Below are 17,932 nucleotides of genomic sequence, written 5' to 3' on the forward strand. Positions count from 1 at the left end.
AAATGGTAAATCTTTACAGAAATAGATTGCCCAAACGTCCTTTCACAGAGTGGTTGCTGGGTTTGAACCACCAACCTTCTAGCTAGCAGTCAAATGCCTTAGGCACTACACCACCAGAGCTCCTTATCTTTAAGGGTTCATAAATACAGTGAACTCCCCATATTCTGTGCTGTGGGAGCCTAGTTTACTAGATACCCAACTACAGGTGAGATATAAATGTTTTTGTTAGGTGTCGTCTAGTCAGCTCCAACTGATAGCGACCTTATGTAAACAGAACAAAACACTGCCTGGTCCTGTGCCAGCCTCATGATCCCTGCTATACCTGAGCCCATCGTTGCAGCCACTGTGTCAATCCATCTCATTCAGGGCCTTCCCCTTTTCATTGACCCTCCACTTTACCAAGCATGAGGTCATTCTCCAGAGAATGGTCCCTTCTGATAACATGACCAAAGTAGGTCAGACGAAGTCTGGCCATTCTTGCTTCCAAGGAGCATTCTAGCTGTACTTCTTCCATGACAGATTTGTTAGTTCTTTTAGCAGTCCATGGTACTTTCAATATTCTTTGGCAACACGACAACTCAAAAACATCAACTGTTCTTCGGTCTTCCTCATTCATTATCCAGCTCTCACATGCATATGAGGTGATTAAAAATACTACAGCTTGGGTTAGGTGCACCTTAGTCTTCAAGAAGACACCTTTGTTCTTCAGCACTTGAAAGAGGTCTTTTGCAGCAGATTTGCCCAATGCAACACATCATCTGATGTCTTGACTGCTGCTGCCATTGGTGTTTATTGTAGAACCAGTTAATATGAAGTTATTGACAACTTCAATCTTTTCTCCATTTATCGTGATGCTGCTTATTGGTCCAGTTGTGAAGATTTTTGTTTTCTTTATATTGAGATGTAATTCATACTATGGATTGTAGTCTTCAGTCTTCAAAAGTAAGTGCTTCAAGCCATTCTCACTTTCAGCAAGCAGAGTTGTGTTGTCTGTGTATCTCAGGTTGTTAATAAACCTTCCTCCAATCCTGATGCCACATTCTTCTTTATATAGTGCAGCTTCTCGGTTTATTTGCTCAGCATACAAATTAAATAAGTATGGTGAAAGGATACATCCCTGACGCATTCCCTTCTCAAATTTAAACCATGAGTATCCCCTTGTTCTGCTTCAGTGACAGTCTCCTGGTCTATGCATAGGTTCCTCATGGGCACAATTAAGTGTTCTGGAATTCCAAATCTTCTCAATGTTATCCATAATTCGTTATGATTCACATAATCAAATGCTTTTGCATAGTCAATAAAACACAAGTAAACATCTTTCTGGTATTCTTTGCTTTCAGCGAAGATCTATCTGACATCAGCTATGATATCCCTCATTCTACATCCTCTTCTGAATACAGCTTGCATTTCTGGAAGTTTTTTGTCAATATACAGCTGCAACCATTTTTGAATTATCTTCAGTAAGATTTTACCTACATGTGATATTAATGATATTGATAGATAATTTCCACATTCTGTGGGACACCTTTCTTTCGAATGTGTACAAATATGGATCTCTTCCAGTCATTTCACCAAGTAGATGTCAGGTAGCTGTCTTCCAAACCTCTTGGCATAGTCGAGTGAGTGCCTCCAGCAGGGCATCCATTTGTTGTAAACATCTCAATGGGTATTCCATCAATTCCTGGAGCCTTGTTTTTTACCAGTTCCTTCAGTGCAACTTCAACTTCTTCCTTCAGTACCATTGGTCCTTGATCATATGCCACTTCCTGAAATAGATGAACATGAACCAATTCTTTTTGGTACAGTGACTATGTGTATTTATAACTTCCATCTTCTTTTGATGTTTCCTGCATCATTCAATATATTGCCCATAGAATCTTTCAATATTGCAAATGGAGGCTTGAATTTTTTCCTCAATTCTTTCAGCTTGAGAAATGCCAGGGATGTTCTTACCTTTTGGTTTTCTAACTCCAGGTTTTTGCACATTTCATAATTATTGACTTTGTCTTCTTGAGGTGCTCTTTGAAATCTTCTGTTCAGCTCTTTTAGCATCTTGTCATTTCTTCCATTTGCTTTAGCTACTCACCATTCAAGGGTAAGTTTCAGAGTCTCTTCTGACATCCATTTTGGTCTTTTAATATTAGGTCTTTGCTCTGTGCCATCAAGTCAATTCCAACTCACAGCAATCCTATAAGACACAGTAGACCTGCCCCATTGGGTTCCCAGGTGTTTTATTCCACAGAGCTGCTGGTGGGTTCAAACTGCTGACCGTTTGGTTGGCACTGAGCATTTAACCATTGGGTCTTTTAAACATTAGGACTGCTTGTGTTTGAATATGGGTGTGTGGGATTCTGCTAGCATGTCAGCCCCAACATTGAAGCATCCCCGGATCTCAGCCCCTCTACCCCGGCTCTGCAGCTTCGCTCCCTGACACGGGAGGAGACCAGATTCTCCAGGAGCTGTGCTCACACCCAGGCAAATGAACTAGTCCGACCTCAAAGGTGAGGTGCCGGGCCACAACGTATTTAACCAAGCCAAGCAGATGATCAGTTGCTCTAAAGGAAAGTGTGGGATCCTGCTGTTGACTGGGTCTGCATTGTTACCTCCTTGAGTTCAGTGAGAGACAGCCACCATGTTTAGGGCTAAGAGTTTGAAGACACAACTTTGTCTTGCTACTGGGAGGCACTGGAGCTGCTGCCAGGGTCACTGGTATCACTCGGGCTTTTCAGACTCACTGTTCAAGACTCTGTTCTTCTGTCTTTCAGGACCTGAGCTGCCTCTTTGAATTGTACTTAGAGCCACTTCAGAGTGAGACCTTTCTCACACAGGATGAGGTAAGTACTCCCCTCCCCCCATTCATGGGCCCATGGGTTAGTCTCCCTTTGCCTTTTAGCAGACAATCTTGAAGACTACATCCTCAAACAAAGGAGCCCTCATGGCGCAATGGTTAAATGCTCCCTGCTAACTGAAAGGTCAGTGGTTTGAAGCCATGAGCAGCTCTGTGAGACAGAACACCTGGAAACCCAGCAGGGTAGTTCTACTCTGTCTTACAGAGTTGCCGTGAGTAGGAATTGACGATGGCATAGAACAACAACAATCCTAAAAGAACATTCATGGCTTGAGGGTCTTCATAGGATGCCAGTCTTCACCTTCTTCAAAGCCACTTTAGGTGGCCTCTGGTGCGGGAAGCACAGGCCTTGAGACACAGATGATGGTGAGACCCTTCGTGTGGAGGAAGAAGGTGTAACCAGAAGTCACTTTAATAAACCAGCCCTTAATGTTAAATCACAGTAATGCATTCGTTTCTGCTTACTTCCATTTTTCCTGATTGGACTTTTGGGAATTTACCTCCACTTAACATCACTCTGTTAGAGTTACGGGGATCAAGGCTGTCCAACTGTGTGTGTCTGAATGCTGCCATGTGGTGATGTGCTGTCGTCTTTAAAGGGTGCACTTCTGCCCTCCGCTTGGTGCATGACCACCCATGACTCATTTCTGAGTCTCAGATTCCGCCTGGTACCTGATCTTTGCTGCTAATCCCATCTTTTCAAAACCTGACCCTCCCACAGATGGAGTCCCTCTTTGGGAGCTTGCCAGAGATGCTAGAGTTTCAGAAGGTGTTCTTGGAGACTCTGGAGGATGGGATTTCAGCAGCATCTGACTTCAACACCCTGGAGACCCCTGCGCAGTTTAGAGTACGTATTTCAGACTTTGGCTGAAAGCAGGAAAAGGTGGGCACAGTGCAGACGTCTCCTTGGAAAGAGTACGTTGTCCCCTGTCTGTTGACCAGGTGCACTTAGTGGTTTTGTAACAGGCTTTCTTCTGGCAGGTGGTAAAATGAGGCTCCATGCTTTTTCATGTAAATGCTTCTGGGGATGCACCTTTGTGGACTCAGCCTGCTGTCGGCCACATAACCAGTTACCTGTCAAGTCGATCCTGACTCGTGGCGACTCCTTGTGCATCAGAGTAAAACTGTGCTCCACGGGGTCTGCAGTGGCTGATTTTTCCAAAGTAGATCACCAGGCTTTTCTTCCAAGGCATCTCTAAGTGCACTAGAATCCCCAGTCTTTCCATCAGCAGCCAAACGTGTTAGCCCTTGCACCACATCCTCACTTAGCTTTACGGAGGGGCCCTTGGGTGATCGCTTCTGAAGCAGGAGCACTGCCCGTGGCTGATTCTTCTCTGTGGCTGTAAGAAGCTGGATGGAAAGCACAGATCTCCAGTTGCACTGGTAGGGTCTCTGTTCTGTGGAGCCCTGTCTCCAGTGTAAACCCAAAGGCCTGACAAGAAAGCACATGGGGAAGGAAAGAAGGAAGGCGGTAGAAAGGGGTCGAGGAGGTGTACAGAGAGGCTGTGTACAGAAAGTCCCAGCTAGTGGAGAGTTGGCTGCTATTACTGAACTTCTCAGCTCCTGTATTTCTTCCCTTGTCACATGTATTCTGACAGACCTTTCTTGTTGTCCGACTGTGCACCATGTCAGTAGATTCTGCGGCCGCGTGGTACAAGACGCTTGCGCATCACTAACTAACAACCCCACTACACGGCTGCTGCAGGGTGCCAGGTTGTTCTTGCTCCTGTGTGTATGGGGGCTGCCCCAGGTTTATTTCTGTTAGTGACAGCTCTGTGATTGGCTCCTGGGTTTCTGAAAGAGAAACACCATGGCGACGCCCAAGCAGGCAACGCTGTGGCCAGTGGACACTGTTTAAACCACGCCTGATCCCACATTTCCTTTTTCCTTCCAGAAGTTACTGTTTTCCCTTGGAGGCTCGTTCCTTTATTACGCAGACCACTTCAAACTGTACAGTGGATTCTGTGCTAATCATATTAAAGTACAGAAGGTTCTAGAACGAGGTAAGTTGCTCATACCTTTCACAGCTGTGCTACACAGAATGAGTCTGTATTTATCCAGTAGGGGTCAGTGTAATGTTCATGGATTATGCTCCATTCTTGACCTTGAAAGTGTAACTTTCATGGATTATGCTCCATTCTTGATCTTGAAAGTAACAGAGCCCAAAGGGAAAGGTTATTTCAGTTTATTGGTAGTGGTGAACAAGGGTGCCTAACAACAGACATGGGGTTTTGGCATTGAGTCTCTTTGCTGTTAAATTACATCTGGGTATTTTCCTCAACAAATTCCTTTATGTAAAAACTTGCCACCATGAGCCCTGGATGAGACCAGAAGGGAATGCATGCTGTGTTTCCTTTCTTTCTCACTGCCCTTCTCCTTATGCCTGAGGGGCCGCAGCAAACACACCATCACCAAACAAACCATCAAATGCACAGGTGTGCTGAAACAGAGTTTCTTCAGAGGAACCAGGATGACTCCCACTTACACAGCCCACATTCTATCTCGGAAGTACTTCTTGTCTCCCTCTTTTTATTATTTTATTGGCAGTAACTTATGACTTTTCTTATTTTCCAATCTAAGTAAACCCAGGGGGTCAAACTTCATAGCCCCACTCCCTATGCCAGTAGGAAACATGTGACCATGTGGCTCAGAGAGGTGTCTAAGTTTTGGCAGTGGTCTTGTCATGTGCCAGCTTGAGGACAGAAGGTGACTGGCATTGATTGATCCACTTGGGCTTCCAGTAATGGGTAAGACAGCTTAGCCTGGGAGGTGTACCCACAGGTTTGATAGCAGTAGCCACATTCCTCAAGGGTGGGACACTTGGAGGGAGTGTTTGCATTATAGTTGCCATCATGATGTAAGCAAGCTGAGCGTCAGTGTACTCCTGTAATTCCCAGCTCCAGGGACAGGGCGCTGCCATAATACCTGACACCATAATACCTGACAGTGTACTCCTGTAATTCCCAATACCAGGGATTCTCAACCAGTCAGTATCTGATTAGAATTCTCAGTGGTTGCTCTCAGATCATCTTTTTCCATTGCATTCCTTGGAATTTTCATTTCTGGTGACTGAGACAAGAGGAGAAGAACTGATGATACAGGATTGAGGCTTACAGGTCAAGGCCAAGAGCAGCATTAATTCAGTGGGCTTGGAGCACACTAGCCTCTCTCCTCTTCTGTGGCTCCTACAGCAGAAGGCGTCTTATGAAAATATATGGAATCCTGGCTAAGGTCGTCTGAACATTCTCCCGAGATGCTACCAGACTATCTGTATTCTCTCAAATGTACTTGGAAATAAGATGCAAAGCTTCTAAAGCATGATGTTACCTGTTACACGTTTCCAGAGTAAACATGGCTTCCTCCAGGGCCTAGATGCCTTCTTCATAAGTGCGGACGTGCTCATAGGGTTCACTCCCGATCAGATTTGCCACTTCTCTATGACAGTGGCTCGGGCTCTTTTCCAGGATAGTGGCAAATATTTGAGGAAAGTTCTGGACTTAGAACTCTTCCAGTTGCTTCAGTAGAGTAGCAGCAGCCAAGCTAGGTTCCAAACCACCTGAAAAAAGGGAGTCATGTCTTCTGTCTATCACCAAATGCTTCTTGGTAGCATTGTTAGCAGGCATCCAGAGGTTGCTCTTCAATGTTCTTCGTCAAAACCAGGGACTGGATTCCCCACAGCGTTCTGGAGGGTGTGTAGAGGCTTATCCCCCCAGGTGACATCTCACTGTCCCCATGATGCAGCTGGGCTATTTGGTTTAAATCTAGGAATTCACAATATCCTAGAAGAAAAGTCCCGAGTTTAAAAAATGGAGTGTTGGAATGCTTCAGGTTAATAAGACTCAGCTCCTGAATACCCAGCCCAATCCTTCTTCTCCAGTTGCTTTAAACAAGGAGCTGATTCCACTGGCATTTCCTCTCAGGAGCATCTTCTTATCGACAGTATATAGTAAAACAGAAACACACCAACTGTTTGCTGAATTCCTCCTTTATCGTAAGGATGAAGGGTTATCATACCATCCACTCGGTCTGGTTGTCAAATTTGAAATGGCACTTACATCTCCTTGAAGTTGTAGATTTTGTCCTTGTAAAAGAACCACAAATAAGCCTATCTTCATTCCAAACTGCTTCTCGTCCAGTGCCAGCCAGTGATATCCAAGCAGCAGCTGGTGAATCCCCTGGAATTCTCAGAACGAAATGCACTTAGATTCCTGGGTGTACTCTTTGTGGCACTCTCTGCGCAGAGAGGCAGTTTTCATGGCCACCAGGGCCACCTCCATAGGTTGGGGCTTTCTCTGTGGGTGTGAGAAGGGTTAGGCTGCGTGGAGCGGTGCAGGTGAGGCCTGCAGGCTCAGTCTTTATAAACTTATTTTAAGGGGGAAAAGTATGCCTTTAAAAACAACCATAACTGTATGGAATAAGCAACAGTTTGTACTGGGCCAGTAAAACACCACCAGCTTATTTTGCTGTATGAATCTTTTGCAAAGTAGGGGTACTTGTTTTGTGGCTTCAGGCATTGTTTGAAACCACCTGCTTTAGGCCCCCTACCACAGTATTTCTGAGGAGTATGCATTGAAACATCTTTCAAGCCATTTGCTCTTACTCCTGGAATCGGAGCCCAGTGCTTCTCTTTAGCTTGTGCACAGACTTCTCCAGCATTCCCAGTAAGCGCCCTGTGCTCACGAGATCTGTCACCAAGCAGTGAAGCTGTGGCCCGCATGGATATCTGGGTGCTCGATCCAGTGATGGGTTTGGTTTTTTATTAAACAATGACATTTCAAGGATCACAGAAATGGATGACAAATAACTTCTCTAACAACCAAATTAAGTAGAATTTCACTCATCCCACCATGCACTAAGGCCTGCCCTCCATCTGCTCACAGCTAAAACCGATCAAGCCTTCAAGGCCTTCCTGGATGCCCGGAACCCCACCAAGCAGCACTCCTCCACACTGGAGTCGTACCTCATCAAGCCTGTCCAGAGGGTGCTCAAGTACCCGCTACTGCTCAAGGAGCTCGTGTCGCTGACGGACCACGAGAGCGAGGAGCACTACCACCTGACAGGTAAACACCCTGTCCCCTTGAGAGGAGCAGCAATGTGGCCTGGAACATTGCCTTCGAGTTAATCCTAGATGTAATTTTTCTGTGGGAAAATAGCTACGTACGTGGCCATCCCTTTCAACTTTCAAAAATGCTTTGGAAATACTTTCATTGGGTTAGTCCCCAGTTTGGTAAAAATTCCATCTTCATTCTTAAAAGAAGTCATTAAGCTCTGTGATTTACCATAAATGACCTCAGGTCACTTGGCTATAAGCGGAGCTGCCGGGGTGGAACATCAGGCCAGTTTTTCTGTAACTGTGAAGTTTTCTGGATTGTTTGCTGCAATGCTGTTGCTGCTAAATATACCGCATGGGGTTCCACCTAGTGGAGATCTCCCAGCAGTGCAAGACTGCAGAACCGAACGCTCAATGCAGATGGTGCTTCCAGTGTGTGGATAGTCCCGACTTACGACGTATTCGAGTTATGACGAGCCACACTTACCACCCGCTGTCGGTCAGTTGGTTGGTTTGTTTGGTATGTCTTACTGTTAGTAATACGTCACAGTGCTTAACTGGTTGAATGTTATCATTCCCAGATATTTACTTGCAGATATTCTGTTATGATTTACTATACAAAACACTGACAGGTTTAGAAAGATACTGATAATAAAAGGCAATAATAATGAAAACTAAAAAAGCGACATACCCAATTTATGTCAGAACCGAACCTCGTTGTAAGTCTGGGACAACTGTATATGGATTGTCGCCTTTTATAATCTCAGAAGTGACTGGCCTAAATATTTACACTTTGTTAGGAAATATAAAGCCCTTTGGTTTGGTAGTGACTAGCAAAAAAACAAATAAACTCATTGCCGTTGAGTCGGATCTGACTTAGCAACCCTTCCTTGGGTTTCCGAGGCAGTATCACTACGGAAGAAGATTACCCCATCTTCCTTCTGAGGAGTGGCTGGTGGGTTTGAACCTCCAGCCTTCTGGTTAGCAGTCACGTGCCTTAGGCACTATGCCACCAGAGCAAAAAGATGCTTGATTTGCATTGGGAGCGATAGCACTTTGCTCTCCATATTTTCATGCTTCTGGAGGTCCAGGTAAACCATATGTAAGAAAGTAACTGGAAAGGGAAACAAACTTCTTAATAAATGTGACTATCACAGGATAATAAACTCTGAAGACAGTGTAAATTATATACTAAACTGGCTCTTTTCCCATACCAAGCATCAAAGACTGAAAATTTTTTCGTATTAAATGATACATACTATGATTAGTATTCAGATGCTATGTGAAAATGTCACTTTGCACTAAGATGATCTTTAAAAGGGTTTTTTAAAAAAACTTCCACAACTCTGTCTAGATTTAATTAAAATACAGAATCAGGACAAAATCTGGAAAATACTGAATTTGGTGGTGACCTAAAATCTTGCTTTTCGACTTTGACACAGTCATTTTGGCCCACATAAGCCCTCATAGAAAGTGCTAAGGAAACACTACATATAAATGCAGCAGTTGCTCTGGCAACTAGATATTTACAGAAATGTTTGTGAAACCTACTTAAAAACTTGTTGTAGCTCAAAATTCAGCCACTGGTCCCTGTGGAGGGGCAACACTTAAGAGCTGAGGCCTTAATTTTACATTTTGACCACAATAAAAATCTACTATCCGACTGTTTTGCACATCAGTGATATATGCCTGGCAGTAACAAACACTAAAGCACGAAGTGCACCAGTGCTGGTTGTGATGGTTACAGTGTCCACACAGCTGGGCCATGAGCCTCAGTGGTTTGGCAGTTACATGATGATGTGGTTGTCCTCCATTTTGTCATCTGATGTAGTCATCTTCCATCTTGTCACCTGATGTGCTCATCCTCCATTTTCACATAACACCGATTTCACAGAACAGCCTGATCGTTGGAACCTAACCATGTTGATAAGTGAAGAAGGAGTGCCATATTCATTATAATCATTATCGTTATCGCTACCATTATTATCACAACAGGCTGCCATGTGTCGTATCTGAATAATGCTGCTGTTAGTAATCAGTGGTCTCAAATCCTGGCTTAAATCTTGGGCCCTTTCATTCCTGCTGTTGGACTGAATTCAAAGCAAACTGATTATAAAGTAACCACAATTTCCAATTCTGCAGAAGCACTGAAGGCGATGGAGAAAGTCGCAAGTCACATCAATGAGATGCAGAAGATATACGAGGACTATGGGCCCGTGTTTGACCAGCTGGTAGCAGAGCAGAGCGGAACAGAGAAAGAGGTGCGTGGGGTCTGGGCTCTGGGTGGCCTATGCTTATGTACTGGGTCAACTGTCTCAGTTCCCTGGTGCTGCTGTAACACAGATACCACCAACGGGTGGCTTTGTAAAACAGCATCTTAGTTCTCTAACGTTGCTATAACAGAATTCCCACAAGTGGGTGGCTTAAACAAACAAATTAATTTCCTTATAGTTCAGGAGGCTAGAAGCCCCGCCTCAAGGCCCCAGCTCTAGCGGACAGTTTCTCTCTGTCAGCTCCGGGGAAGCGTCCTTGTCTCTTCTCAGCTTCTGCTCCTCAGTCCTTTGCTGATTGTCTTTTGTCTTCCCCTGTGTGCTTCCTTCACTGTGCCAAATTGGCTGTTTCCACATCTCAAAGGTGATTGGTTGAAAACACATCCCATAGTAATACAGTCTCATTAACATAAAAGAAAATCCCATTCCCAAATGGAGTTATATCCACGGGTGTAGGCATTAGGATTTATAGCACAAACTCTGAGGGGACACAGTTCACTCTGTAATGGGCAGAAATTTATTTTCTCACAAGGCTGGAAGCTAAAAGTTCAAGTCAGGACGTCAGCCATGTTGACGGCTTCCTTGTCCTTAGCCACCAGTGCTCCTCGGTTAACTGACGATGCTCACAATGGCATCTGTCTTTGCCAGTTTGTGCATCTGTCTCTGTGCCTATGCTGCTTTTCCTACAACTCAGAGGTGATTAGGTTTAGGAGCCACTCCATACTGGTGAGCTCAACTGATCTCATTAGATTGCACTGTGGAAGGTGATTCTGGGCCATTGCATTAGATGACAGCTGCAAGTACAGGGGTTAGGATTCCAACACATATTTTGGGGGGCACGGTTCAGCCATCACAGGAGGTGCCCTTTCAGACTAGGATTCTGTGTGTGGATTTTCCTGGAGGAAAAATAACTGGAATTATCTTTTTGATCTTAATGATTATAATGTTCTTAGGTGCTGTCATGTCAATTTTCAGCTGCTAGTGATGCCATGTGCTAGAGTAGACTGCCCCGTAGAGTTTTGTAGGCTGTAATCTTTATGGGAGCAGATCACCAGGTCTCTCTCCCTTGGGGCTACTAAGGAGGTTTGAACCACCCACCTTTTGGTTAGCAGCACAGTGCTTAACTGTTGCACCACCTGGGCTCCTTAATGCTTATAATAAACCATGCCATTTAGGCATAAATGCAACATAAAATTCATTACGTGGATTTAAAAATGTTACCTTATGCCATGTTACTATTGTACAAAAGACAACAGGAATAAAGTCACTGAGCTCGCGCCCCTCCCTCTTCCTCTTTTCCGCTGGGGCACGTAGTAAGACGTAAGACAGATCCCAGAGGCTACCTGTATGGAGGGCTTGGGCTGGTGGGGAGAGCCTGAGTGGTTTGTATGGTTAACGTGGTTGGCTGCTAACTGAAAGGTTGGAAGCCCAAGTGCACTCAGAGGGGCCTGGAAGAAAGGCCTGGTGACCTGCTTCAGAAAGTCCAGCCATGGCACGCACCCCCTCTGGAGCACAGTTCTGCTCTGACATCCATGTGGGTTGACATCGTTGGGATCGATTCCATTGCAACTGGTTGGTTAGGTAGCTGGAGGGTAGACTGGAGAAAGGAAGTGGGACCAGCACGTGGGGAGAAACTGGGACTGGACCTCTTTCATGTCTTGTCTTTTTTAAAGTCAAGTCCTGGTGGCTTGGTGGCCTCACTTAGAGATTTAGCTTAATTAAGTAGAATTTGCCAATTTCTGGATTTCCCTTTGTTGTCTGATTGCTGATTTTAGCATTCCGCACTTTTAAATCCCATATACAAGAAGCAACAGAGTTTAAGTAGAAAAAGACAAGAACAGAAAAGGGCTGGCATTTAGGTTTTTATTACTGTCAATTTCCATGTCAGCCATGTTTTTATTAGCAGACCCGACATAGCTGATGGATTAGAGGTGGTAGATGCACTCAATCCCATGATGAATGTCAACAAAGGGACCTTGAATCAACCTGGACGCTGGTGGAATGAATGTTCAGAAATGGAATAGGCCGCGAGGCATGTCTCACATATACAGTATGCACCGAAGCCAAATGCCTTTATATTTATGTTGGTTTCCAGTTTCCCTAGCTCCTGTTTTCAAAACCTCCACTATTTAAGGCCCCATAAAAACCCAACAGCATGTGCTTGGGTTTAGCAGTGACCACAGGTGTGACCCATTATCTAACATGGGCCAGTCTGCCCTGGGTCTGGCATCTTCTTTATTTCCTGTTTCCACAGGTCACAGAACTTTCAATGGGAGAACTTCTGATGCACTCCACAGTTTCGTGGTTGAACCCATTTCTGTCTCTAGGAAAAGCCAGAAAGGACCTTGAACTCACTGTGTTTGGTTAGTATTTCATTCAAAGGAAAGTAAACGTTTAAATACCATTCCCTCAGTTGAAGAAAGGGTGACAAGAGGCTGGGAATACGTAACTTCCCTAAACCCACTAGTCTGCTCACTCCTGTTAAAACAAAATCCATATTAAGCCAGTAATGGAAACTGAGGTTGATTTAATACATGATTTGCAAATCGGGGTAACACTGTGACCAGGGGGTCAAGAATGTTCCACAGAGGAAAGAACCTCCAGAGTTTCACACCCCATCCTGCCAACATCACCACAGAAATGGGCCAGAACAGTGTATTTATATGGCAACAGTTTACCCTAAAACCCAGCTTCTAGTCTGACCTTGGAGTTTCTGTTTCTGGAATCCAGCCGCTCAGTGCTCAAGGCAAAATGGCCTCCACTCATTCATCGAGATCCTTGTTTCACTCAAAAGTGACTTTTGGAAACTAGTTCTCTCGAGGCTCAAGGTTCAAAAGAACATCTCAGGGCAGTGGCTTGAGTGGGTCACCCCAGAAATCTGGATTCCAAGACCATTCAGCTGTGCTTCTCATCCTGATCTCCAGGAGCGTTGGATGGGGTTGCTGTGATGGCTTGTGGCTTAGCACAGCCAGCCTCCACTATTTAAAACCCTGCCACTCTGCCTGCTCATTATCTTGTTCTCCCTCTGCTGCTTGGCCCGGTGGCCGTTGCCAAGTGTTACAGGAACAGATCTCCCAAGGCTATTTTGAAATCTGCTATCTTAATAGTTTGCTGCATGTCAAAGTGTACGGATGCTTAGCGAGAGCCAGGAGAGCAGGCTGGGTGGTGGGACATCACTGCCACCGAGGTGAACATCGTGCCCTCAGCTTTCAATCAAACCAAACAAGAATTTTCTTTTGGGTGCCAGGATTGTCTTTGGATAATAGCTCTTAAATAAGCAAGTACATGTGCATAACTGAGACAGGACCAGAATGCAGGCCATTTATCCTTTGGTTGTTGTACAGTGAGATCTTTGAGACTCAAACGTTTGACGGGCTTTCTTCTCTGAAGATACTCAGCCCCAGGTTAACCTCAGAAGGGCTTGTATAAAATAATACAAGATTTTTCTTTCTCTTTTCCTTTCTTTAGTTTTCAAGCGAGCTGTCATACTGGTTTATAAAGAAAACTGTAAGCTGAAAAAGAAATTGGTAAGACAGGAATGACTTCTATTGCTTCTGCCTTTTCCTGGCCACATCTTCCTATTAGTGTTGAGCTGAGAAGCCTGCAAATGCCCGGGACTCATTTTCTGATGTTACTAATTCCTGGGGTAACCAAACCAATCAGATCCTTAAAGCATTTCTGATTCTACCCACAAAAGATGTCAGTTTTATAAAAAGATGTAGACAAAGACCCAGGCTGGAATCTGCAGGGAAATTCACCTTCTGTATCCCTGACAGTGGCCCACGTTTGCTTCAGTCTGTGTAATTCTGGTTTGTTTCTAATGGGTTTTGTCTTGACTCAAAATAAAAAAGCTTAGCAGTTGGATGTGCTAAGCTATCGCTTACCATCCAGGGTAATGTGAGGACGTTAAAGGCTGGCTTGCCATCCTGGCTCAGAGACCTGGGACTCTGCTCCCCAAACCTTTCCTCTGGCTGCTCCCCATGGGCCTTTAAGCCCCTTGAGGACCCAATGCATCTGTGCCCTAAACACACATAGCTGCCAGGGGCCTGGCACAGATGGGAACGGAGAGCACCCGTCCACTGTAGACCCGTCCCCCTTGCAGAGATCATTAACACCCTTCCTGGTGGGTTTTCGTATTCCAGCCCTCGAATTCCCGGCCCGCACATGGCTCTGCTGACCTGGACCTGTTTAAATTTCGCTGGTTGATCCCCATATCCGCGCTTCAAGTCAGGCTGGGAAATACAGCAGGTAACTGTTTTGTGTCATGCGATGCCAGGAGAACCTTCTTGAGAGACTTATGTGAGTTGTGGGATGAGAAAGAAGGAAAAGGTCTTGGGGATAAGTGTTGGTGTCTTACAGACAAGGCGCATGAGCACAGGAGCGGTAGGTTGGACGTTTCTTTGCAGACTTCTGGAGAAACTCAGCATCAGTGGAGGCTCTTCTTTGTGTATGCCTCTCTTCATGGTTCCCCTAGTCCCCTCACAGTCGTTCCCAACATTTTCCATCCTGCCTGATGGCCTTGAAACATTTGCTAAAGAAACAAAGGCCCGCAAATTAAACTTTTATAAACTTAGACACGGCCGACGGTTGCTTTAAATGAGGCAGCATTGCAAATGATGTAAAAAGAAGAACCACCTTTGGCCCTGGAAAATGTTCCGAGATCCTTCCAGAATAACCATGTTCTGGGACGGAGCTCCAGGTGACAGAAGGAGCAAGAGGCCAAGGCAGGCAGTCACGTTCTGGTCCCTGCTTGCTTCTAGAATGTGACTGAATTTGGAGCTGGCCTCTTACTGCAAGCACTTGAGAGAGTCCCACTGTTCCTTCTGAGGAACAGGCAAAACCCCAGGGAGGGCTGGTGAACAGATGGAATCCAGGGATGAGGAGAAAGCAGGTTAACCTGGAAGGAACCCTTCAGGAAACACCAAAAGTACCTAAAGGCCTTTAACTTCAGTTAAGTAACTACCTGCTTATGGAAGTCATTGATACAATGAGCCACAGAAGAAAATAATGAAATTACAAATACTGAACTTTTAAAAAGGTCATGAAATTGTGAATTTTAAAATGTTTTCAGCCACAGCAGGCATCTTTGGTTACATTGTGAAGTCTGTTTTTGGTTTTCCTTCACACAGGGACGGAAAATAATTCCCTTTGGGAGCTGATCCACACGAAATCAGAAATAGAAGGGCGGCCAGAGACCACCTTCCAGCTGGGCTGCAGGTACAATGGCCTTGGCAAAATTAAACCAGCGCTAATAAAATGGAGTAACAGTCTCTGAAAAAGGGCTTATGAAATCTGATGACCTCAGGCCACTGTCCCCCCTCCTTCCTAAAAAGGCAATTAGGGCTACAGCAGGTGGAGGAAACATTGATTAATTTGATACCCAAATCACTTCAAGAGGGATCAGGTCGCACCTCCTTTGCCAAGTGAGGGAAGCAGCGTGTGGAGATGGGGTGCCTTGCTGAGCGTCCAGCTGGGATGTGCCTCGGAGGAGGCCCTGACCTGCGTGCCTCTGGAGGATGAGGTGGGTGGAGCCCGGGAAGGAGGGGCCATATAGGAACCACTGCTCTTCTCTCTCTTCCACCAGTGACTGTGAAAGCAAAACCAACATCGTAAAGGTGATTCGTTCAATTCTGCGGGAGAACTTCCGGCGCCACATAAAGTGTGAGTTACCCCTGGAGAAAACATGTAAGGATCGCCTGGTTCCGCTTAAGAACCGTGTTCCAGTTTCTGCCAAATTAGGTGAGTGTTTTGCTGGACATCGGCTTGTTTAGTAAAACATCATGAACTTCTCTAAAAGGATCCATGCTCTGGAATCAAGCCGGGGGCAGAGTACTCAGGAAGCAAGGTACATGCAGGTTTACTTGTACTTAGTGACTGATCTGTAGTGAACAGGTTCACATGGGTTTACCCGTCTTTGATGTGGTGAAAAACATGTGAACCTGTTCACTATAGATCAGTCAGTAAGCACAAGCTAGCCTGTGCTTACCTTGCCTATGGAATTCTCCATCCCTGTCAGGGATTGTAAATTTGAGGAGGCTTCAATTCTGTAGGAAGGTGCTGTAGGGTTAGTAGACGGATGCCAGCCATATCTTTATGCAGCATCTCTGCTGTGGAGAAAACCAGGTGAAACTGTTCAAAGTAGTAAGTAAGCACAAGTAAGCCTGTGCTTACCTTCCTTGTTGGGTAATCTGACAGGGATCATGTTGTAAACAACAGCCTTGTGAATGACTGGGGGGGACTCTGAGTTCTAAACCAGGAACCCATATATGCACGGTGACAGACCTTAGGAGTAGCTTTGTTTCCTTTGAAGAGGCCGAAACATGCCTCTCGTTCCTGGGTGACCTACTGGAACCACCCCTCCCATGAAACCAAGCCCAAACCAGTTGCTTGAGTGAATATGACTCATGGAGACCCCGTGTGTACAGAGTAGAGTGCTCCCAGAGCTTTCCAGGCTGTGGGCTTTCAGAAGCAGATCGCAGGCCTGTCTTCCCAGGCACCTCTCGGTGGGTTTGAACCACCAACCTTTCAGCTAGTAGTTGAACGCTTAACCTTTACATCATCATCCCTGTTATCACCAGCTGACACAGCCTATGCTTATGTGTCTCTTCCACTACAATGTAGATGCCATGTAGGCACACTCAATATTTTAATAAATTAGGACTTAGAAACCCAATACACTGGTGGTTACCTCCACCCACATTAAATCAGCAGGTAAACTTTCCAAATCATGCTGCTCTGAACTTCCTGTTTCCAAAATGTCAGCTTAGGTTTTCAGAACCTGCTTCCCCTCTCTTTATTTTTATTTTTGGTGAAGATACACACAGCGAAACATAGTGGAGCACTTGAACGGTTTCCACACGTACAATTTAGTGACAATGGATTACATTACACGTTCTTCAAGTTGTGCTGCCTGTCTCAAGATCCTTTTCCAAACTACTTCACCATCATTAACACTAACTCACGGCCTCCTGAGCTTCTCACCTAACCTTTCAAGTTTGTCATCAAGTTGATCACATCCAGATAATTCTTTAAAATGATACAATGCTCAAGGCAGACATCCTTTCTAATTAAGAACCCACCAGCCAATCCACAGGGGAAAGATAAGGCAGTCTGCTTCTGTAAAGATTTAACAGCCTTGGAAACATGTGGGTCAGTTCTACTCTGCCCTGTAGGGCTGTTAAGAGAATCAACTTGATGGCAGTGGGTTTGGTTTGAGTTTATTGTTTGGTTTAAAGGTGACTTCAGGGGTAGTTTTGGTTTAGCATTTAATATTTAGAAGATTTCCTGTGGGAACATTTCGGTGGGCAGCGGGTCATCCAGCCTCAATGGCTACAGAAAATCTGGATTCCATGAGAATCTGAAGTTTTGTTCTACATCTCCACTCCTGTTTATCAGAGATTCGCTTGTATTAACTATTATTTTCTCCATTCTTGCTTTCAGTCTTAACAAAATGATTGATGATTTCTGTTTTCCTTTTTTGGTCAGTTTCACCTCTTCAAATTTACCACGCATTTTCCAGTTTTTCCTGTCATCTTTTTCACTCATCACTTTTTGCTCATCACTTCTCAACTTTCTCATCTGACATTTTGCATTTACAGCAATAGTAGAAAATCTACCCTCTGACTATTTTGTGCACTAATGCTGTACATCTGGCAGAATGAATGTGAAGGTGCAAGGCAAGAGCATCACTGGCTGTGATGGTTATGTGTCAGCTGGGGTGGGCCATGATTCTCAGTGGTTTGGTGGTTATGCAATGATGCAATC

General features: G+C 44.9%; 1 protein-coding gene across 1 annotated transcript in view; it reads left to right on the forward strand.

Annotated features, from left to right (window-relative positions):
- The window catches only part of TIAM2 (TIAM Rac1 associated GEF 2), a 583,282-nt gene that overhangs the window by 563,913 nt on the left and 1,437 nt on the right, over positions 1–17,932 (forward strand). The window contains exons 15-24 of the mRNA XM_007956200.1: positions 2,766–2,834; positions 3,570–3,695; positions 4,743–4,851; positions 7,729–7,908; positions 10,041–10,159; positions 12,423–12,531; positions 13,637–13,695; positions 14,311–14,416; positions 15,298–15,385; positions 15,753–15,907. Of these exons, the coding sequence (XP_007954391.1) occupies positions 2,766–2,834; positions 3,570–3,695; positions 4,743–4,851; positions 7,729–7,908; positions 10,041–10,159; positions 12,423–12,531; positions 13,637–13,695; positions 14,311–14,416; positions 15,298–15,385; positions 15,753–15,907 (1,120 nt within the window). The remainder of the gene's footprint in view (positions 1–2,765; positions 2,835–3,569; positions 3,696–4,742; positions 4,852–7,728; positions 7,909–10,040; positions 10,160–12,422; positions 12,532–13,636; positions 13,696–14,310; positions 14,417–15,297; positions 15,386–15,752; positions 15,908–17,932) is intronic.

Source organism: Orycteropus afer, unplaced genomic scaffold (genome assembly GCF_000298275.1).
Source record: "Orycteropus afer afer isolate SDZICR_OR568_19922 unplaced genomic scaffold, OryAfe1.0 scaffold00581, whole genome shotgun sequence".
Taxonomy (NCBI): domain Eukaryota; kingdom Metazoa; phylum Chordata; class Mammalia; order Tubulidentata; family Orycteropodidae; genus Orycteropus; species Orycteropus afer.